The sequence below is a fragment of the Corapipo altera genome, unplaced genomic scaffold, assembly GCF_003945725.1.
Source record: "Corapipo altera isolate COAL_440 unplaced genomic scaffold, ASM394572v1 67, whole genome shotgun sequence".
Taxonomy (NCBI): domain Eukaryota; kingdom Metazoa; phylum Chordata; class Aves; order Passeriformes; family Pipridae; genus Corapipo; species Corapipo altera.
The window spans coordinates 6914811-6937404 of NW_020884906.1; the positions used below are offsets into that span (position 1 = coordinate 6914811).

At 41.9% G+C, this 22594-nt stretch overlaps 1 protein-coding gene across 5 annotated transcripts in view; it reads right to left on the minus strand.

The window, feature by feature from the left end:
• The window catches only part of HECTD4 (HECT domain E3 ubiquitin protein ligase 4), a 71347-nt gene that overhangs the window by 18007 nt on the left and 30746 nt on the right, over nucleotides 1–22594 (minus strand). For 3 of the 5 annotated variants that reach the window (XM_027651900.1, XM_027651899.1, XM_027651898.1), the window contains exons 22-59: nucleotides 21688–21834; nucleotides 20471–20575; nucleotides 19572–19735; nucleotides 18998–19231; nucleotides 18673–18865; nucleotides 18403–18507; nucleotides 18231–18319; nucleotides 17717–17892; nucleotides 17173–17308; nucleotides 16888–17029; nucleotides 16623–16789; nucleotides 15914–16060; nucleotides 15431–15615; nucleotides 14853–15006; nucleotides 14301–14581; nucleotides 13643–13832; nucleotides 12716–12797; nucleotides 11951–12153; nucleotides 11626–11761; nucleotides 10365–10547; nucleotides 9962–10132; nucleotides 9404–9573; nucleotides 8856–8971; nucleotides 7903–8006; nucleotides 7489–7650; nucleotides 7192–7340; nucleotides 6865–6944; nucleotides 6587–6750; nucleotides 5243–5480; nucleotides 4712–4848; nucleotides 4425–4551; nucleotides 3680–3817; nucleotides 3411–3547; nucleotides 3113–3273; nucleotides 2362–2543; nucleotides 786–991; nucleotides 354–484; nucleotides 8–213 (exon numbers count right to left, since the gene is read on the minus strand). In XM_027651900.1, coding sequence (XP_027507701.1) covers nucleotides 8–213; nucleotides 354–484; nucleotides 786–991; nucleotides 2362–2543; nucleotides 3113–3273; nucleotides 3411–3547; nucleotides 3680–3817; nucleotides 4425–4551; nucleotides 4712–4848; nucleotides 5243–5480; nucleotides 6587–6750; nucleotides 6865–6944; nucleotides 7192–7340; nucleotides 7489–7650; nucleotides 7903–8006; nucleotides 8856–8971; nucleotides 9404–9573; nucleotides 9962–10132; nucleotides 10365–10547; nucleotides 11626–11761; nucleotides 11951–12153; nucleotides 12716–12797; nucleotides 13643–13832; nucleotides 14301–14581; nucleotides 14853–15006; nucleotides 15431–15615; nucleotides 15914–16060; nucleotides 16623–16789; nucleotides 16888–17029; nucleotides 17173–17308; nucleotides 17717–17892; nucleotides 18231–18319; nucleotides 18403–18507; nucleotides 18673–18865; nucleotides 18998–19231; nucleotides 19572–19735; nucleotides 20471–20575; nucleotides 21688–21834 — 5998 coding nt within the window. The remainder of the gene's footprint in view (nucleotides 1–7; nucleotides 214–353; nucleotides 485–785; nucleotides 992–2361; nucleotides 2544–3112; nucleotides 3274–3410; nucleotides 3548–3679; nucleotides 3818–4424; nucleotides 4552–4711; nucleotides 4849–5242; nucleotides 5481–6586; nucleotides 6751–6864; nucleotides 6945–7191; nucleotides 7341–7488; nucleotides 7651–7902; nucleotides 8007–8855; nucleotides 8972–9403; nucleotides 9574–9961; nucleotides 10133–10364; nucleotides 10548–11625; nucleotides 11762–11950; nucleotides 12154–12715; nucleotides 12798–13642; nucleotides 13833–14300; nucleotides 14582–14852; nucleotides 15007–15430; nucleotides 15616–15913; nucleotides 16061–16622; nucleotides 16790–16887; nucleotides 17030–17172; nucleotides 17309–17716; nucleotides 17893–18230; nucleotides 18320–18402; nucleotides 18508–18672; nucleotides 18866–18997; nucleotides 19232–19571; nucleotides 19736–20470; nucleotides 20576–21687; nucleotides 21835–22594) is intronic. The other 2 variants (XM_027651902.1, XM_027651901.1) reach the window with 1 other exon arrangement.

Below are 22594 nucleotides of genomic sequence, written 5' to 3' on the forward strand. Positions count from 1 at the left end.
TTCTTACCTAGTTTGATGTGCACCTTGTCTGTGGGGGTGATGACAGCTGGGTACTGGTTGGTGGTGGGGGGCGGCGTGAGGCCGGTGTTGGTCGGGGAGGCGTCCCGGGGGTAACACACGGCCTCGATGAGGTTCAGCTGCCCGTTCCTCTTCACTTTGTGCCCCAGCCCATACACCAGCACCCGAGCCCAGGGGGCTTTGTACAAAGATGAACTGAGAACAGAGCAGGAACAGTCTGGTCAGGCTCTAACCAGCTTTAAAAAATCTAAAAAACTAAGTAACTACATTCTCAGGGTTACGGGCTCAGTGACATGTCTTTAATCTCTGCCACTCCTGGTCCCTCAGTTACTCACTCTTTGCGGAATCCAGACTGACTTTCCTTACAGGACACAATCACAAATGCAGCCCCAGGGAAGTTAACATCCATGTTGACTTTGGATTCTGAAATTGGGAATTCTTCAGCAGGAAACTGTTCCGGCGCTGCCTGTAACAGAACATTTCATAGTGAAGGATCCCAAACAGCAGCAAACCATCTCCCTCTTCTTTATTTAAATAAAATACAGCATTGCAAATAAAGAGACAGCATGAGATCAATTCATGTGATGCAGAGTATTTGCTACTGCTTGTGTCTTTAGTGTCCACTACGATCAGAAGAGGAATTTCATCCATTCAGGGAAACAACTCTGTGTAAAGGACAGTATTATGGAAATCAGAACCACACTTAAAGCAAGGGTTCCTTAGAAAGAAACCCAACACTGCTCATAAAACATGACTAAGTATTTCACCTGCAAAAAGGAGCAGATCTGTTTTGTGAGGTCCAACAGACTCTCCTCTCCCTGGTGCAGTGTCCGAGTAATGGCCACGGTGAGCCACTCCCTGATGGCCTGGGAATTGCCCTGGTAGAAGAGGTCTGTGGCAGCACAGGTCTGGGAATGGATGCAGTGTTGCAAGGACTGGGCCAGAAGGATAGAGCTTGAACTGATTGTTCCATCTGTAATAACAAGGGAAAGATCCCAAATTTGGAGATCACTTTAACATGTTAATGCAGCCTGTGACCCACTTGGTGGAAAGAAGTTTCAAAACACATGAAAACAGAGGCTTGTGGGAAACTCCTCCCAAAGGTCAGCAGGAGAAGGGATCCACCTAGGACTAGATTTGCAGCCCTGCCCCAGTTGGTTGTGGATGGGATGGCCCTCTAAATGCCAGCTGTGCTCTCCTCCTGCCTCAGCCCAACCCCTGGAGGGGTCTGGCACGGAAACATGGAGCTGTGGAATCACCCTGCCTGTTCTGTCCCCTGGGTGAAGGCAACCAAACTTCAGTTTATTGTACAAGTACAATGAGGAAGAGTGACCAGAGGTAAAAACAGCTTCATCTGTTCTCAAGCTTTCTCCACACAGGAACCAGACCACTTTTGGGCAGCCCTAAGTGGGTCTCAAGCCTTGACACCTCATGGATGTCATCCTTCAGCTAATGGGAGAAGCCAAGGGAAACTAAAGTGCAGAGCACAAAAGAGTGGGTAATTCACCAAAATGCTGGTTTGGAAACTCTGTGTGTTAGCAGGACTTGAATTAGACAAACTTTAAAGAGGAAAAACTGAATTAAAGCTTGTAAACTGGTTCTCAAAGCCATGCAAAGTAGTGCTGTACTCTGCAAGGGGATCGCTTCCAATGAGGATCTGTTAGAGGTAGCCAAGTTTCAAAGGAATTGGAGGAGGGAACAGGACTCTTTCCAATGGTAAATAATCACTTTCTATTATTAATAGCCTATATTTAGCACTTCCTACTTCCTCCTTATGCTTCAGCCACATTACACACACTTCTCTGCATGCAGAAGAGCTTTGTCACAATAATTGTCTTTGTCAACACTCACTTGAATGAGCCAAAGCTTATTTTCCATGATTCAGCACAAACATTCTCTAACCAGATCTGTGATTCCAGCAGGAAAAGGACAAACCACTTTGTGAAATGAAGAACAGCTGAATTTTGAAAAGTGTGAGACCCAACTGGCATTTTGTTTTTATTAAAGTTCTAATCCTGGGTACTAAAACTATCTCAATTCCTTGTCAGTATCCCACACAGATACTCCCCTCACTCCTCAATAAACAGACAACCACAGGTGTCAAAGGGACAGGAGCACACTTAGTGGGATCCTAGGAGGGACTCTTACCTCTCTTGAACACTTTTAGTTAGATTATTACCAAGAATTTCAGTTTAGAACCCTAAATTAATGTCAGGAGTCCATTGAGACATTTCTTAAATATCATCATTATTAACCAACTAATAAAGAAGCATCAAACTAACTATATTTTTTTTGTCCCTAGAAAACCATTGTACCTCAAAAGAACTGTGATAGAGTGTTTACCAGGAAGAGGTGGTGCAAGAAGCTGGTTGGAGAGCAGCTGCAGGTGCTCCAGGGTGATATCCCGGATGGCAGGAATGTGGAAGAGCCGAGTAAACATGTGGGGAGATTTGGGGGCAAAAATGTTGAGCAGAGCCATCCGACAGTAGAGCTTGGCCAGGGCAGCTTCACTCCTCAACAGCTCTCTAGGGAACACAAACATGAAAACATCCAGTTCTTCTCCAAAATAAACCACCTGTCCCTGAATCCAGATACACCTCATTATTTACAAGGTTCCAGTGGACCCAAAGCTTCCTTATTCACTTAAGACAGCACTCAACCTATCCAATTCCGAGACCAAATGAGGGCACATGGATTAGAAACCAACTCTTGAACTGCTGGGCAGCAACTGGTTGAGGGTACAAAAACTGAAGGAAGGTACTGTTAGATCAGCACATGTAAAACCACTTTCACAGGACTAAGTAAAATCCTGTCAACAAGACAATTAAAATAATTTTTTTTTATTGCCACCCCCCCAACAAAACCCTCAGGAAAAAAAAAAACAAACAACCCAAAATCTCACTACCCCCATTTAAACATGAAGATTTAATGACTCTTTGTCAGCTTTATCCAACAACTCCAAAAAGATTCAGAAGTTTATCATGCCTAAAATAATGCTGTAGTAGATAACTGTATTATGGGAAATGCTACAGACCAAGTCAGTTAATACAAATTCAGACAAAACAAATGCCTTGTAACTACATTTCTTTTTCACCTGTGAATTTGTATGTTGGTGTTATCCAGGGTAACCAAGCCATTGGTTGCAGTCCTCCTGTATCCTGCAGGTGGCCTTTCCAGCATGTCAATGGGATACCAGTACCTCACCAGAACTCCCTCACTTCGGAGATAGGTCTCTACTTGTACCAGTTCATTCACCTGCAACACCAAACCCAAAACTGTCAACAAAAACAGTCATGATAACATTTTTATTCTTTCAAATCAGCATTCCAAGCATTTGCTCACAATGTGTGATGCTGATACATGAAAAGCCCTCCCAATGTACCTTTACTCACCGAATCAACATCCAGAACAACACCATGAAGACCAAACGTCTTCAGCATCCCCCGAATAGCAAACTTGGGTAAAGCTGTTCCCACAGCACTGCTGGTGACATTGTTGCTGTCAGGAGAGCGAGTCACCACTGTGAGACCTGGCCAGGAAGGGACAACACAGCTTTTAAGGCACAGCATTTTCCTCAGACTGACCGTTTCTGCAGTAGATCCCAAATATTGGAGCCCCCAAGCTTTTCTTTTCCCCCCAGGATCCTTTTTGCTGACCTTACCTTTCCGTACTTTATCAATTGTGAACTTGTTTGCCTCATCTTTGATGTCCTCGATGGTGGGAAGGTACAGGTCTCTTGGGATGCCCCCGTTTTCCTCATAGAGGAATTCCACAGTTTGCCGGGCTATATCAACCATTCCTGGCAGAAAGAAGGGAGTGAAAGTTATTTTCCCCAGACACTTGAAATTCGTTCTTATTCTCATTAAGATCCCAAGCAGGTATCTAATTACCTAAATATTCTTTCAGCCAGGCTGATACATAGAAATTGGAGCTTTCCCAAGGAAGTGGAACTTTTCCTGAGCTTCTCATCAGGGTTCAGAATTCCTACCTCACTCTTACTGTGACTTTCCCACAAACAGGTCGTCCTGCCAGACCTGTATCCATTTACAAATCTCCCATTATTATTGTGTTCCTCAAAAGTTTTGCCTTGGTGTCGTTACAGACAGAAAATGCATGTGGGTAATTTCTTCCCCAACTACTATTCCAAAGTATTTCTGTACCCACATCACAACAAATCACATCACTATTTCTAAAGTAACTTCCTCTATTTAAATAGTCCAACTTAAGAAAAGTGTTAAAGAGAAATCATGAGCCCAAAACAAATTCTAAGCACTGCAGGGAAACAACAAGTGATTTTTTTTTAGATTTAAATTTTCCAGCCCTGAATACAGTAAAACATGATGTTTTATCTCACACTTCCTGCACACCATATAAACCAATGTGCATAGAAATAAATACAGCCATACCTAACTGGAGAGCTCCTTTAATCTGATCCAACCCAGATTTCCTCTCAGCCTCATTACGGAACCTTCTTCGAATTGTAGGGAAAACTTTAGTTTCCCAGGCTTTAACCAAGAGGGCATAGTGGTCCTCCTACAAAGACAAGAAAACCAAGAAGAGAGAAGTTAACAGCAGCTATATTTTTGTTAGAGAAGCAGGAAAAACTCTTGTGTGGCAAAATCTAAAAATCTAAATTACTATCTGTGTTTTCAGTCTATAAATTACAGGAGGCAGAGTTTGCCACGTTCCTCACCCGGGGAATATCGTCATCGTCGTCATCATCGCTTTCATCATCTGCAATTGGAGGGGGGTGAGGATCAGGACCTGAGGTGATAAAGTTCTCATAGCTCAGCTCCATTTTATAGTGGCAAGATGTGTCACTGTCATATTCTGCAAAACACACACGGAGATACTGAGATCAGAATGCATGCAAAAATATTCCATGAAATTTGAGATATACGGCATTCCACGGCCTCCAATCAGTCAGTGGGAATGTAATGCCTTTTGACACAGCACAACCAATTGGCTGATTCAACCAACTGTAACATCCTATTGTATTCCCGACCCTAATGAGATCATTTCTCACTGTAGCTCCATTAATTAAGGATAATTTGCGCATCCATACAGAGGAAGACCAAAGAAGGATTTTTTAATTGCCTTGTCTAAAATCAGATAAGCACAGATTCGACAGTGCTTAAAGAGGCAGTACCAGGCTGGGCTTAAATCCTACCTAACTGATTGTAATTTCTGCCCAAAGAGATTTAAATATTAATTATCACTTTACGTTGTTGGGCCGTGGCCACGGCTGCGATCCTGCAGGGGGGCCCGTGGGTGCCGGGGTCGGAGGCGATGCTGGTGCCAGCGTCATTGTCACTGTCAGAGGCCATGGCAAAGGGCAGGGCCTCGAAGTTGGCACTGATCTCCTCGGCCAGGTCGATGCACAGGTCGGCAGCGTTCCGGTGGGCCTGGCCCTCGGCAAAGGCAAACTGCCGGGAGCCGAAGTTAGCCCGGACCTTGGTGTTCTGCAAGGAGATGCACATCAAAGCATTGGGGATTGGTTTGCAGCCATAAAACCTGTAGTACACAGCTCACTACTACTGCTTGCTAAGTACCTTTGTGCAAGGTTCCTAAAAATGTAGTTTATTCGTTCTTTGTTAAGAACTGCAAGAGAACAAGGTGAAGGGTATTGCTATCTGTGAAAATGTACTGAGAAAGAGACACAACACCTGACAGCCAGTCAGAGCTGCTCAGGAGCCTTGAAACCATTCCAGAAGGCTGATACTGTGTCAAAGGAGATGAGGAAGTGGAAGAAAAGATGAAGAAAGGGGCCTTCTGAGACCTCTGACTCAAATTCAGGAGGGTTGTCAGGGGCATGGTGAGGGCAGTGCTATGGGAGGGATGGTTTTGGAAGAGGGTGTAACAGATGAGGTCATGTCCAAATATTGTAATTAGAATCTGAATATTGTAACTAGATGATAGCACAAACTTGTAAAACCTATGCAACTCAGCGTGCTCAAAATCTTCCTGTGCACCTTGGTGCTGTAATAAAGGAGTGCTTTTTGCCTTTAATACTCAAAAATAGTCCAGGGAATTATTTCTCTTGACTTTAAGGCAACAGATTTGGTCCTTCCCTTTGCTCTTTTTTTAAAAATACCTCAGCCAAAGGGATAAGCTGATCCCATCTCCCTGCCACAGGGATTCCCAGCTATCAGGGAAAGCATTAAGCTGCCCAACACAAACTTTGAACTTGCCTTTTTTCAGCCTTTGAGCTGGGTGGGAATACTAACAGAGGGGCTACTGGCACAGAATAACAGCATCTCATCAGGCCAGCTGTACATTACTGGGCTAATGGGCAGAAAAAATTCAAAATCATGCCAAATTGCACCTGGGAAGACTGATTAAATACCTTAACCCAACTCCAGACAGGTAAAAATTATTAGGTTGTGGGTTTGATCCCCATATGGGTCATTCACACAAGAGACGGACTCGATGATCCTTGTGGCTCCCTTCCAACTCAGAATATTCTGTGATTAATTTACTTCTTATAGATAGGTAAGCAGGCTCAATACTTTAATGCTTTTAGTATTTCTGAAAGTACATCAAACAATATATTTCTGTTACAGCTTGCCTTTTTCTGAATGTGGACAACTGGCCACATTCCACCAGAGACATCCTCCAGGTACGGCCCGAGTCGCTGCCCACAATATGTAAAATAAACTCTGCCCTTTGCTGGCTGCCCTGGAGGAGGGGGAGTTCCTTCTGTCCTTTCCCATCCAATTCCTGCTACGTCACCTGGAGAAAAATATAAAAAGAAGGATTTAATTGGTTTTCTCATCCACTGTTTCCCTGACATTTAGAGGATTTTCTGATTTAGCAGATAAGTATTTTAGCTAAGCTCTCACATACCAGGAGAGAGAGTCACATCCAGTCTGACACTCTTCCACTGCAGCAGGCTGGAGCCATTGTAATGCACTGCTCGCCCATTGCTGAGGAGCAACAAGGAGAAAAATTAACCAGAGCACTGAAACAAAGCAGGATTCCAACCCACCGCCAGCTGTGAGAGCGAAAAGGCAACTCAACTCTCTTTATTTTGCAAGGATACTCTAGTCCATCATTTTAACATTTCAGTTAAAAAGTGCATGTTGCCTACTACGTGTTCACAGTACTCCTCCCTAATCTGCTTCCAAATGTAGTGAGCATCACCAGGATTTCTGATGTGCATTTCCAACATACTTGTGGAAGAGACAGGTGCCCACGGGGTTTGTCCAAGCACCATCCCGTTTTTCAGCTTCTGTGGCAAATCCAAATGAAACTATTGGTCCAGTGTCATCATCTGTATCTCCATAGGAAACTACTTCAATTTCCCAGTAGAATGATGGTGCCTAGAAATAAAAATAAGAATACTTTTTAAAAAGAATAAGAGTACTTTTTTAAAAAAATACCTACAAAACGTAGGTAAAAAAGGGAATTTTTTTTTTCCTTTGTTGAATACTGAATGACACAAACTGCTGGAGAGTTGAGAGTTCTCACCTGCACTGGAACTGGTGAGGTGGCATAGATGAAGGTGCCCCGAGGGAGCCCCCCCCCTGCACTGGGATCAGCCAGGAAGGTCACAGCTGCCAGGTGTGAGGAGAACATACATGCCCTCACTGGGGGAAACACTCTGGAGGGGCTCCACGTGATTTCTTTGGGCTGCAAACACAACAGAGCAGTTTATTCTACCAATTACAGCTAAATTCATCCTCTGAAATCCAACCACACACTCTTTGAGGTGCACATTTAATGCAACTGCCACAACTGCAGCCACATCCCACCACAGAAATTCACATTCAATGAAATGTTTAAATAAGAATCCAACCAGTTTGGCTCCACCAGCACAGGCAGACCCTCTGCACCCAGTGGGTTCACAGAGGGCAGAGGACTTTGAGCTGTTTCTGTGCTCACCTGCCTTCTGTCTGCCTGGAGGGGAGGAGGGGGAGGTCGGGCACAGTCCCGGTACAACATCCGTAACCTCTCACACTGCATTTCCACCACCAGCAGCCTCTCCCCTGCAACAACAAACCACACTGAGGCATGAGCTTCCAGCAAAGTAGTTACTGCAGTCCAACAATGTCATCTTAACACAGGAATAAATATGACATTGACACTTAAGAGGTTCGATCAGTCTCACCTAAACAACAAAATCAGGGGCAAAGTCTAATGCAAGTGTTTTCCTCATGTTTAATTTATATTTGGTTAGCAAAGACACTTATATTAATTAAGATATAAAGTTCATTTTAGTGAGCACGTTTATGGCCCAGCAAAGGCAGGAAGTCAAAAGAATCTATGCCTACTGTCAAAAAAAAAAAAAAATCAGTGCTCCCCCTTTTACACTGAGATCATTGGTAATCACTTGGCTCCTGCCCTAAACATCCTTTGCTTTAGCCACTTTTCCTGACATGTTCTTAAAACTTGCCCTTGAACAAAGACCTCTGCTGGGCCCACTGCTTATCCTTAAACAAGAGGGAAGGAAATTGAGAGCTTACTGATAAGAAAGCATTGTAAAAACCAGCAAAATGATCATAAGAAGAAAACATATGGTGATGTCAAAGAATACAGGGTAGGATACAAAGCAAGAAAAGTGGAGAGAGTTCGGAAAAGACATAGTCCCAGGACCGGCATCTTCTGTGATACAAAGATCAGGTCCTGGCCTAAATTTATGCCTAATGTTTAATGATTTAGTGTGATTATTAGCTGATCTTACATCAGCAGCTCTGCAGCAATGACAAGACATGCTGTACTGTGCCAGTTCCTAAACTCTGAGTAGCCGGAGGACAAAACACTGCAATGACTTTAAAAGCTGTTCTGTTTCTGAGCCCAGTATGACAAAGAAGCTACACAAAGTGTCAGACACGTACCAGGGCTGCACTCCTGGGCCACCAAATTCAGCACTTCTACAGCAGCTGGACATTGTTGAATGAATTCTTCACAGAATGAGCTGTCTTCCAACAGCTGAGCCATCACCAGGCATGCTCTTAATGGAAAAAGAATATATTTGAAGCATTACAAAAGTGTATGTTGAAGTCAAAGCTGTCTTTACATGTGTTGAATTCAAGACTACTCAAAGTTGTTTTTTCATGTACTGCATTCAAGGCTGTTTTAAAAGCCAGCATGTCAACTGATCTATTTGTCTGCTTGCTTAGCTGTCCACTAGAACCTCGCCAATGACAGCTTTGCCCTGCTTCATAAGTGGATTCATATGAAGCACTTGCTCAAGGCAGTGTTACAGGGACACTATTTTTGGGACTCACAAACAACCCCTAGACACTGAACTGCACTTAAGGAAGACACAGGAATTTTTGCTGTCCTATGTCAACACCCACAGAGGAAGAAAACAAGAAGTCATGCAATTCCCTTGACTATTTGTGTACAAACAGCCTGGACTGGGCAAACCCCATGGACTCACCTGGTTCTTATTTCAGCAAGAAGCCGGACCACTGCCATTACTGGAGTTGAGCCATCTCCTGTTGCAGGAAGTGAGGTGTGAATAGATAGACTTCCCTCCTGAGGGAGCAACATGGACTGGACTGCCTGTACTACCTTCTCAGTAATGGACAGTTTATGAAGAGGCAATGCCTGATGGTGGGGGGGCACGGTAAAAAGTTAAATTCAAGTAGTTAGTTTCTAGCAAATGAGGGTGTTTTATTACTTGGAGTTAATTCTCATATTGTACTATCACAAAATACCAGTTAAAGAAAGAAAAAACAAAAGTAGAACAAAAACCCCCCCAACACAGTACACAATGGAACATCTTCAAGCACAAAAGGTGAATATTCACGTTACTCGAATGAGAACTTAAATATAGATATTATTAAAATCATAAGCAAACTTCCCAAAGAATCTTTAATCAAAGATGAAACAGACTTTTTTTTACGTGCTTTAGATTAATTGTCAGTGTGCTGTGACAGAAATCAATAAAATATTTGCTATTAGACTGAATATTGGATTGTGAAAACTCCCGTACCTCAGATCTTGGAACACAGAGCCTAGATAACGGAATAGTTAATGTGTCTGCTGCTTGGGAGGTCTTTCTACTGTCTATACTGGAAGGTGGGAATTTGACCGTAGCTATACCTTCTTGTTCATTAATAGATGCCACAACTCCAATGCTTCCTGCTATTCCTTTACCTAAAACCTACAACCAAAGAAGGGCTGCATAAGATTGAAGGTGTTACAAACAAGGATCAGCGAGTGTTTGACACCACACACCAACCCCACACACAACCACAGGTGGGTATTCTAAGGAACAGTCTCCACAAGTGTCATTGTAGCTGTTTCACAACCACACGAGTCTCCCAAAGCAGGGAAAACAGCAGGAAAGCACCAATTCTCATTTAAGATATAAAATAGGAACAGCACTGAATTACCTGGACTTCAGAACCTATTTTAATTGTCTCCTTAAAGCCCCCCAGAGCACACAGGGCAGCCACTGCCTGCCGAGCAATTCTTTGAAGTTTAGCAAGTTTCCTTCCACTGCTGCTCCCATTCTCCAAAATGCTCTCTGCATATTTCCCAAGTTGTGGAATGTACATCAGAGCCCGAGACAGAACCTGGAGACAGAAGCAAAACCACCAGAGAATGACTTCAAAGCACAACTCAAACAAAAACTCAACGCCCTAAGCCTCCAGCCCACACAGTCTCAGAAGAATTATTTTTGTTCTTGAAGAGAATTATATAACTGAGAATATTCCAAGTTCTGTGAAGTGTGAACACCATCAAAGCCACGTCCATTCCCTGGTAACTTTTAGAATAGAATATAATCTTAGCAAAAGTCTTTCCTCAAATAGCAGCAGATTAGGTGCTGCAGGATTCAGAGGAACACAAAAGGAACGTGCTGTGCTTCCCAGTCAACATTTTCTACCTTCAGAGGCCACGGAGTGAGAGGAATGAACAGCAAATAGAATAACTACCCAAAGGCAAGAGAACTGCCTAAACTGTTATTAATGCCTGGAAAGAACGACAGGTGAATTAGAGCATCACAACACATTATCCAGTGATGGATAATTTCTGTTTATTTGATTATTATTATTTATATATTATTGTGTAAATGATACTGTTTATTAATTTATTATTAATAACTAAAAAATTATTCTTTTTATTATTATTAAATGATTGCTTAAACCCTAAGACATCAGATAGATTCTTGCCCTTGGTGAGTGATCTGAAAGTTTTTCTGTTCTTTGTAGGCATTAAAAAGTTGTAAGGGTAATCATAATGTAATCATAGTGTAGTTTGTCTGGATATATGGAAAATTTCAGCAAGTGTTTTCATCATAAAGTACCAAAGTAATTTAATCTCCTTTCTAGTAGTTTTTTAAAATTCAGTAAATGAAACTTGAATGTCAGATTTGGTTGGGAATCAATTTTATGTTAACTCTTAAAAAAATTTGAGCAGATTCAAAAAAAAAAAAAAAAAGAGAGAGAGAAAAATATTAATTTTCTTTCCACACAGGAGTGAAACAGAATTTCTGCTAGAGAGAGCTGGCTCTGTGAAGTCACACACCCCAGTCTGAAGTGTTCCACGTGGTAAATTGAAACGGAGTAACTTAGAAACTTGATAATAATTAAGTTCTCCTAACTAATGAACACATGCTTGGTGAGTTTGATACTCAGTGCTCAGTTTGCTCACTTTCTCAGCAGTTGTGGTCCAGATCTGGGCTGCATTGGACTCTGGGGCCATGAGCAGGCTGTGCAGCAGCGCGATCACCTCTGCTGCCATGCTGTTGGCAACGTGCCCGCTGATGAACGGCCTCACGGGGTCTGTCCTGTGCACAACACAAAGGCAATTCCACCATCAATTCCAAAGCCACACAAGGAAAAGAAGCCTCAGTTGTCAACAATATACAGCACAAAAAAAAAAAAAAAAAAAAAAAAGGGAAGTTTATGAACAGCCAGATTGTTTTCTACAAATCCTGGTACACAGACAGGCAGAATGTAGACTCTGAGGGACCCACCTGGCGAGCTCAGAATTCCTCTCTCTGCAAATGGATGTTTGTGCTGTCTTCTTTTTGTCCCCAGTGGACAACCCACTCGTGGTTTCTGGATTCACAGTCTCTATGGGTGGTCCCACACTCACTATCAGCCCAGACTGCGCCCACTTTGTTGCCTTTCGAAGAGCTGCAGCAGCTTCTTCTGTAATAACTTCACAGCAGCCACTCTGCAAATGAAATAGAAGATAAATATCAATGTTAGATCTGTTTGGCCACTCTCCTCCCTCTGTGTATGTAAAAGTACTGAGAACATAGCAAAACACTCTCCTGTGTGTGGATTAGTCACAGGCATAAGACAAGTTCTTTCTTTCTCTTGCTTTTTATCATCTACAAACAGATCAGGGATCAATTCATAGACTTTAATATTCCATTTTTAGATGGAACAGCAGAGTTTCTCTGATCAAAAAGCCACAAATGAATATTTCTGGTGCAAATAATCAAGAACATGTCCAAAAATATACGTGACATTTTAATTTAAACATATGGTTTAAAATTTGTACTATCTACGTGCATTAAACACTTCATGAAGAAGGATATGACCTACAATGGTTGGAGGAAACATGAGCTGAAATTCTTATTCATCATTTACCCCTGTAATTACATCTGTAACTATATAATGCAAATATGACATAAAATTTTCTTTCTGAACAGTTAAAGTCTCCTTTGTTAAATGTTGTAAAAACTAAGAATTCTGATGTTGAATAATTCCTTAGTTATTCCTTTCCTTACTTTTGTCATGTCTCGATCCATCTTCACCACTTTCTCCATGTTGGCTCCAGTTCCCAGTCGGAATGGACGACCTTCTGAGCTACTGTTGGAGTGAAAACAGAACACATGAGCTTTGTTCTCACTGGTGGAAAACACAGCTGAACTACACAATCCAATTCAATACATTATGGGTGTTTTTAAATTATTTGAAAGCAACTCTAGCAACTAAAAGGGTCAACAGTAATAGAAATCCTTGGCAGCTACAGACATTCCCAATAGCACTATTTTACAGAATTTAATGCTATTGAATGTAGTTATTTGCAAAGCAATTTATCCCTTCCCCCTTCAAAAAGAAGCATCATGACTTTTATTGATCACAAATGCCCAGGGGTTCTCAGTTAACCTTTCACCTGTACCTTTAAGTATAATTTTTAGAGTATGGGTTCAACATCAACATGGAAGGGGGGAAGATGAAACAAAAAGTACAAAATGCAAGAGGAGGTAACGTTGGCTGTTTGACATTCAGTGATCCCAACGTCCAGGTGGGCACTGAGAATACTAAAGAAGGTTTAATAGCAAATTACTGTCCAGCTTATGCATTATTAAAAGCAATGCTTTTAAAGCCACTTTGCTTTGACAGTTCTATTTATTAGTCCTACAGAGTCTGTCACACCATAAACAAGACAAATGATATTCCATCAGAAAAACTGACTCTAAGTAGCTAATTTTTCCTGTGATTGTTTTCAGACAGATGATGTTCTTCTGTTCCTTTGCATTATCTTATTGCTTTGCCAGTAAACACAACAAATTGGGAAGACACTTTGCTTTCCCATTTGCTATTACATCTAGGATGGATTTTTCTACAGCTGCTGCACTGAAAAAATAAAAAGAAAATAAAGTCAACTGGCAAAACTGGTTGCTAATTCCAATCCAGTGAGCTAAGATTACCTTAGTAATGGCTGAAGGACTTCATGGGATGACTGATCTTCTCGTTTATGAATAAAAATAGAGAGTTTACCATCCACTGCCTCGCTTTCTTCTCCAGGGTCTTTATCACCTTTTATGGAATTTTTAGGGCTGGCTTTTGCCAAGGTAGTATCTGGCTCAGAGGCAGTTGGAGAAAGAACTGTCTGGCATCCTTGAAGTAGAAAGGAAAAAAGAAAACAAAGAAAAACCACAACCATGAGCTCATCAACAAATTTTTCTACCCTTGACACTAATACAAACACTCCTCAGATAGGTCTAAATCATCCCTGAGACACACCTTGGTCTGAGAACAGGTAAATTAGGAGGCAGATAGAAAGTCACAGGAATATCCTTCTTTCAGCACTGACATATCATATACCTTCCAATACCTGACCTTTCTGTCTATACAAAAGCTCCTTGCAGAAACAGGTTGCCCAGAGAAGCTGTGACTGCCACACCCCTGGAAGTGTCCAAGGCCAGGTTGGACAGGGCTTGGAGCAACCTGGGCTAGTGGAAAGTGTCCCTGCCCATGGCAGCAGGTGGAACAAGATCTTTAAGGTCCCTTCCATTCTCTGATTCCATAAAACATGACTTCCTTGCAATTTCTCACAAAAGCACAACACCAAACAGCTGCTGGTACCTGGTACTACATAATCTGCCAGCTTTGCCAGCAGCAGGGAGGCAATCTTGGAGGCTGGGTCACTGGGATCATCCTGTTCGCTGTTCAGAGAGGGCACCGAGTAACTCCAGGGAGGCAACTCCACATTTCCACAGTCCTCAACACTCATGAGGGGCAGAGCAGCACGACACAGCTGGAGGATTATAAGGACCAACTTCGGAGAAGGGCGTTGGTCCAAGAGAAGTGACAGGAGCTTGGACACACAGGCTGGCTGGCTCAGGATGGCTTTACCTATGTGACTCCTGAAAGGGCAAAAACAGGAGTCTGCTGCTGGAAAACAAATAACTGATTGATGATGCTCTTGAAATTCAAACCAAATTGATTATTTAAAACTGTATTATAAACAATTTCAGCGTCTGACAAAACATCTGCAACAATGGTTACGTAACTTGACAGCACTGATTGAACACTAAGACTGCCAGTTTACAATCAAGATTTAGAATGGTTTGAAGAAATCCCCAAAAGAATATTCATACATAGAAAAAAAAATAGTCTATAAAAAAGGCCTGGTACCTTGACAGGTCATTAAGAAGGCTGAGGACATCCTGAAGGGCATCATTCCCTGCTGCCTGGTTGCCACAACACTCGGTGGCTCGTGCCAGGTGGTTGGTGAGGAGGCTGGAGACCTGACGAGCCAGCCCTGAGTGAACAGCATCTGTGGAACCACCTTCAAGAGGAATGCAAGAATACACAGTTGTCATCAAAAATGAATGTGCACACCTACAAAAAATAAACCCCGATACAGCATCTACATCCCATTAGCCAACAGCCACATGTCTATAAGTTTATGTATGTTACAGGTGAACCCTATCACAGGAGAAATGCCAAAGTGACAACTCAGGGTCTCTGGTTACATCTAGACACAACAAAGTAAAGACCTGCAATTATCTGCAAAATTAACACTCTTATATGGAGGAGAAACAAAAAAGCTACAGTTTAAAAAATGAGAAGAAAATCGACTTATTTTTGTAATCACTTGTGTGTTCCAAATAACCCCCACAGTACTAAGTCATGTGAGTGAGTGCCCTGTTTTAAATCCATTTACAGCACACTCCTCAGGCACTCAACAAAGATACCTGGAGTGTTCCTACCTTCCTCCTTCTCCCACTCCACACAGCGGTTGGCGAGCACCTGGAAGGCAGCCCAAGCCATGGTGGCCACCTTCTGTTTCTTGGTCTGCTTTTCATTGGAGCTGGATTCTGTCTGGCTGCTCAGACTGCACAGCCTGTCCATGAGCTGGACCAGCCCACTCCGCACCAAACACTTCTCCTCGCTCCTGGAGAAGAGAAATTCAGGTTTTACTTAAGGAACTTTTCAATCACTAATAGACACAATAAGAACCCAGAACTTGCTGCTAACTCTGTAGTTAAATCAGTTCATTTTGCAGAAAAATGGTTCTGTCTCCCTTGTCCTTCCCAGATGAAACTCTGTATTCTGAGCTAATTTAACAGGATGTTCTCAGATGCCCCTCATGGTGAAGAAATGGAGTATATTTATACTATATAATGCTTCTCCTTGAGGCAAAGGCTAATAAGGACAGGTGTGGATGGTTCCTTCCCTTCCTGAATCCATACCTTGTGTAAGGAATCGTGCACAGGAGGCCGATGCTGTTGGCACAAGCGATGGGGTAACGGGCACACAGGGACACCACGGACGTCATCGTCTCCCCAAAGGCTTCCTGCACTTGTTCCACCATCCCACCACACGTGAGCTCCTCAATCCTGTTGGGAGCGAGAGATTTGGAATGGAAGGCTTTCTAGGTTAAAGAAGGTGAACAAACTTCCAAATGTAGCTTTAAAAAATAATAATCAGCACATGTTAAGAATTACTCAAGGGAGATTTAGATGGAAAATTGCAAGTCACTTAATGTTTTCATATGAAACATATGTAAATATGAGAGTATGGTAGTTATAGCTCAGACATGATTGAAGTCTGACTACAAACAAAATACTTGAAAACATTTATCAAATTTAGATGACAGTATCAGCTAACTCTACCACTAAGACCTAACTAACATTAATTTAGAATTAAATCAATAGAGTAAAATACCCTATATATATCTGTGGACGTGTGATCCCAGTATAAAAGTTCATCTACAGACAAATAAAAGCATTTCTAAGAAATTTCTGCCTCTTTACCCCACAAGGCCCAAGGTCTTTGTTCCAACCTCAGCTCTGCCAACTTGCGCCCTCACAGCTACTCACTTCTCATGGTTTTACTTCATAAGCAATTAATTATCTTCTACAGAGACCAAAACACTCATTTTTGGAGAAATGAACCCACCTTGGTCCTCCCTGAAGCACCATGGTCACGGGGCCTACGAGGTGGGTCACCCCCCCGACCCGAACGGCCGCCGTCAGCAGCTCCCTCATGTGCACCAGCGCCTGTTTCCTGGTGTTCCCGCGGCGCCAGCGGGTCTGGGCAGCCAGCAGGAAACTGCTGCTGGACACCTGCAAGGGTTTGGGGGGGTTATTCTGTGAGTGAGACACAAAGCAGACACCTCCTGCTTTGGTGCAAGTTTGACTTTGAGAATGAAATGCTGCCATACCGCTTGGTCAGGGTTGGTTCCAATGAAAGCAAAGAGCTGCCCCAGTAAGACACTGTAGGTGGGTTTGTCCCTGCTGTCCTCGATGGCCAGGGACTGGAGTAGAGTGAAGGAGCTGCTCCTGTGGCTGGTGACGTGCCGGCGCCTGTGGGAATATAGGATCACTGGGATACCAGACTTTTGGGATACGGGATCGTTACACCCGATCTAGTGAACAGCAGAATTTATGAATTTATCAACACAGGCACTTTAGTACAGAGCAGCTGAAAGGAATAAAGCCCTGGGTACCTCTGACTTGCTCGAGCAAACTCGATGTCTTCATTCCCAATCATCTCCAGGTCGGACGGGGCCGACATGCTGCGCAGGAACACAGGCTGGCGCACGGCGTGGGAGATCACTTTGGTCTCAGAGGCTGATTTACAGGCTGCAAATCATCAAATACAAAACAATGTCACTCCTGGTGTGGGAAATTATTTACAAACTGGTTTTAAAATCACTGTGGACATTCCAGTGAAAGCAAAAACCCAGACTAAGCAAGAAGTCACAAATAAAATCTGAGGATTTCCAGGTATTGTTTCACATCAGTTTTCTTTTGATTTGGTTAAGTATTTTTCCCCAATAAATCAGGAGATTAAGGTTTAAATTCCACACACTATTCCTCAGATATTACTTTACTTTCATTATGGCAATCAGAAAACAAAGACTCGCTTTATTTAATGCAAAAGAATGAAATTAATTAAAAAAAAACAAAACAAAACCATTTCATTTTAAGTGAAAGAGAGAAAATAAAAAAAAGTTATATTTTAAAAAATGCAGGTAATTAAATATCTACCTGGAGTCTCTGCAGGGGTCCCAGAGATACTCCTTGTGATACCAGACTGTGCTGCAATAGTGACATGCAGTAACAGCTCTGCTCTGTTCATCAAGCTCTTCACCAAGGTTTTTGTTTTTGCAAGGGGATGAGAGGTCTTCTGTATCAGAGAATTCACCTCTTGGAAGAACTTCTCCCTAAGATTATGAAGGAAATATAAAAGAAGCAAACTCAATTGTGTTTTAAAGCTTTCTGAAAGGAAGTGCCACTGTGAGAAAGGTTACTTTACAGAAGACAGAGGGTATCAATGTATTTTATGCCAGTAAAGTAGAAAGTAGAAAAATTAAAGAAATAAACAAGTGATTTGTTAGGAGGTACACTTAGCTGTAGGTACTAATATTAATATATTTAGCACAAATGTCTTGAACGATTTAACTAGACACAACTTTTGGAACTCACTGAAATTCCACAGCTGATTGCATTTGCCCATTTTTTAAGCACCTTTCTTACAAACACTTCATAGTCACCTACTGACCTTAATGCCAGCACCACGTTCTCCAGATCACTTCCATCAAAAGAAACTTCCTTCATCGAGCACAGAAGCTCCAGTTCTTTCATCTTGCTCTAAACAAAGTGAAGGGAGAGGATGAACATGTTTTGGGAGGGCAGTGTGAAGCACGAGTACACGCAGCAGCCCCAGTGCTCACCTCGTTGAAGTGATAATCATAAAAGAATGGGACATTGTTCTCCAGCTTCCCATGCATGGCATCATCCACCTCGTTCTGCCACTTCTGCTCCAGCTCAGCCACGCTCTAATCAAGAGACAAAAATAACACTTATTGCACTTGTTCATCTTAAGGAGCAGAAGAGATGTTAAAAGAAAAAATAGGAGTACATTTTGTATTTCTGTGTTTCTAAAATACCCTTTTATTCTCAAAAAAAAAGCCTTCTGGTTCTTTCTGATCTTTTATTTTTACCTGCAATTGCCTCTCCATGGCATTTAGTTTCTTAAAGGTCTCTCCCATGATTTTACAAAGTAAATCATATTCTTCAGCGTGTTCTTCCTGATATTGGAAATTTATCAGGGACTGGAGAGCATCCACCAAGTTCAAATGTTTAATCACACATGAAACTACCATCTCCTCCATCACTTCTGGCTGGATCACTTCCCTAGGGATAGAGAGAAAGCCAAAGTGACTAATCAGGAGTAACAGACAAACTTTGACAATTCATATTTACAAATCACAAGATGCTGCAATCACAAACAAGGTTAAAAACCAGAGTGGAACAAGGACCACCCACTTTATACTGGGTCTAAATTGAGGCCGAGCACGTCCAGAAATTTCCCTGAGCTTTATCATGATTCCTGGAGGCAGCCTAATCCTTGGCAGGTCAAAGTAGTGTCCAACAGGAGGCACAAGGACATCAGAGGGATATGTGAATTCTCTGTCTTCATCTATAGTAAGAGGCAACGGAGAGGGACTTGGAGTAAGGGCTGGAGATATGACACCATTGGCTTCCACCTGCCACTGGCACCTGGAAAAATAAATACAGGTAGAAAGGATTCTTTTTTCCCCCTAACTCATTCAGAAAGACACATCAGTCAACAACACATTACAAAGACTAAATATTAATATATTTATATATTAACATACAAAGCGTGGCTTGTACCAAGCATAACAACCCTCCTTTTACTCTAAAAAACCCTCTACTCTAGAGAATATTCCCTTAGTTTTAGGCAACTCAGAACTGCTGAACAAACTCTAGAAGAAAAATTATCAAAACATCACCTTAAAGCACAACTACACAAGTCACCTTCCCACAGAAAAAACCCACATGGGAACTCTGATGAAAATGGATTTTTTTTTTTTTTTACCTTTGTAACAGTTTAGATCTTAAGAGCTCTTGACAGGTTTCTTCATCTTTGGTAATTTCTGGTCCGTTGTACAAGATCCTCAGCATGGAACAGGCCAGCACAGAAAGGCCCAGGGCCAGATCCACCAGAAAGGGCAAACCCCCTGACACGTCCTCTGAGGATTCCTGAAGCAGGAACAGGGATGAGTTTAACTAATCCATCAACCATGAATTCCATCCCAACATATTTCAAGATAGGAGATTTGATATATAATCTTATAGATAAGAGATATAGCTCTATGTCAATCACATCTCTTACACAGAGTACACTGAAAAAAGGCTTAACAATTAACAGCAATTTATAAGAACTCAAGAAATAAGGGATTTAAACATTATTTTCCTGAACCAAGAAGGAAAAGGTAAAGTTATTTTTGGTTCATTTACTGTCATCTCACAGGCCCAGTCCTAACTTCCTGGTAGTGGGATTCACAATTCCTTTTATTTGATCCCAGCATCCCTCCCTTCTCTTCTTTATGAGCTGGAATCATTATTTTCTCATTAAATACTCTGATTTTCAGGTTGTTACAAAGAAATCCTGATCTACAAGCAGCAAGGGATACTAAAGTGACTTCCTCCAGGTCCAGTGTCAATGATAGGAGATAGATAAGACATTTGATAGTAACTATCTCCATAAACCCCTAAGCATGAGGCAGCCCATCCACAGGGATCTCCAGCTAAGGAGGTCAGACATCTAAGCCTTGGCTCCTGCCAACAGGTGAACTGTCCCACTGCCAAAATCACTAAGTTAGTTCTGATTTAAATTTCAAACTTCCAGCTTGGAAATGCATTTCTGTGTGACCTGGGACGTGTAAGAGGCAGAAGGTAGTGGAGACTGGACCTCTCCCTGGAATGGTGGAGTACCTGTGCTCGGACCGTGCAGGCAAAGCCCCACATGGCCTTGTCAGGGGTGTTGTGCTCCCGCCCGCTCCGCATCTCGAAGGAGAAGGTCACTGTGTCCCCTTCCACCTTCACACGTTGGTGGGAGGAGGGGAGAAAAAAAAGAAGACACATTTAAGGATTGAGACAAACAAACAGGTTGATTTTATAGATTACTGCTGTAATGACAGCTATCTGAGTATTGTTATCTCCAATTATATATTTGTATTTAAGATTCTCCCCTTTGCTAAGGGTATCTTTCAGTGGATTATTTAATCTTAATTTTGCTGCTGGCTACCTACAATAAAACAAAAAGAACCACCACAGTTGTAAAATTAAAAGTAGAATTTATCAGTGTGTTACTTAGCCTCGATTTTCATTGTTTGTCTGCAAGAAACCAGGCAATAATTAACAATGCTCTTCCTGAAGGAAGACAGACAAGTTCTTCAATTAGGAGAATAACAACGTATTCATCAAAGAGTTTGCTAAAAGAGCAATATCAAAATCTATGTGTGAGAAATAAATGAAATTCCATTAACTGTGAACAATGGAGTGTTTGTCTGAAATTGCTTTCCAGTTTATTACCACTTGATTTTCTTGTTAAAATGATTTTTTGTTAGGTACATAAACCCAGTTTTAATGTGGGATAATGTAGCAGCACAAGCATGCAAAAGAATAATCATACTGCATAAAGTCTGAGGGAACACACTGTCAAATTACTGAAATGCTGAGGTTTCAAGAAGTTTACAGGATTCTTCTGTCTTAGTTTTACTGTCAAAAGCATCCAATGAAATTTTTAAATGCAATAGAAATGGTTGGAAAGTTATGTTTCCTACTTGTTGTATTTGGGGGTTACTGTTAAAAAAATAGACTTATGCCCAGGGACCTTAAGAAAATCTGCACAGCCTCAGACTGTGCAGGGACTTCTCCTAGGAGGAGGCACTCATGAGAAGAGCAGTGCCATTAGAAACTCCAGGACTGAAACATTCCACCAGGAATTCCAGTAAGGCATAAAACAAGAGAAGCACCACACGTAACATACAGCTGAGTTTAATGTTATTCCCCAAGGAATAACTCACTTAGCAGGGATAAACGTACACTAAAAAGCTTGGACTTCATTGCTATGAGGGTAAAATGGGTTTGACATGGTTTCCAAAGGGGAACTTTTCTATGGGGAATATTGTTGGATGATAATACTGTACCTTTACTAAGTCCTTGGGCCAACCAGTTCCTAAGACACTACGGCTGCCATATCCCAGTGTATTGCCTCCATACTCAGCAACCTTCCTACTGTTTGTGTTAGGACCAGCATAGATCACCAACTTCAAAACATAAAATACACTGTTAGACTGTAAGAGAAAAACAAGAAAATCTAATAATAATAATAATACTTAGCACTTACACCGCGCTTTCCATTCTCAAAGCGCTTCCTCAACATTAACAAACCCTCACAGCTCGGTGAGGGGAGGAGGGTAAGTATTATTATCCCCATTTTACAGATGGGGAAACTGAGGCAGAGAGGAAATCCTGAATTCCAGTCCTCATGCTGAGCTGACTAGAACACACTGCTTCTCTACCAATGAGGGACTGATCCTGCTCCCATCAAAGTTCATGTTCTGTCAGTGACTTCAGTGGGAACACGATGAAGCCCAGAGTTTTCTGGGGGAGTTTAACCACTAATGGGTGACATTAATATTAAAGATGCCCATAAATAACTAATGGAGTATCAGAGGACTTGCTCTATGTCAAGGAACAGATAGCAGGAATTAGCAAGCAGCACAAGTAGCTCTCTGATAATACAAATTTATGTGCTATTAGTTGTGTTCTTGAAATTGAAAATACTTGTTCATATTAATCCATGTAAACAAGTTATTTGTCATCAAGGAAAAAAGTAACCTCTCCAGTTCTGCCCAGTTTAAACCAACTGTGCTGATCAGAGGAGGCAGCTCGATTAGAATTTGAGGAATTAGGAAAACTGAACAAGAGCCAAGGTGAGAAAGAAGACAAATTCTGACAGTCTGAGTCACCCTGAAATTATGTTTTAAAAAACCTGAGGAGTTGATACAAATTTCTGAGGGGAAAAACCAAACCAAAACACACCCTAATCCC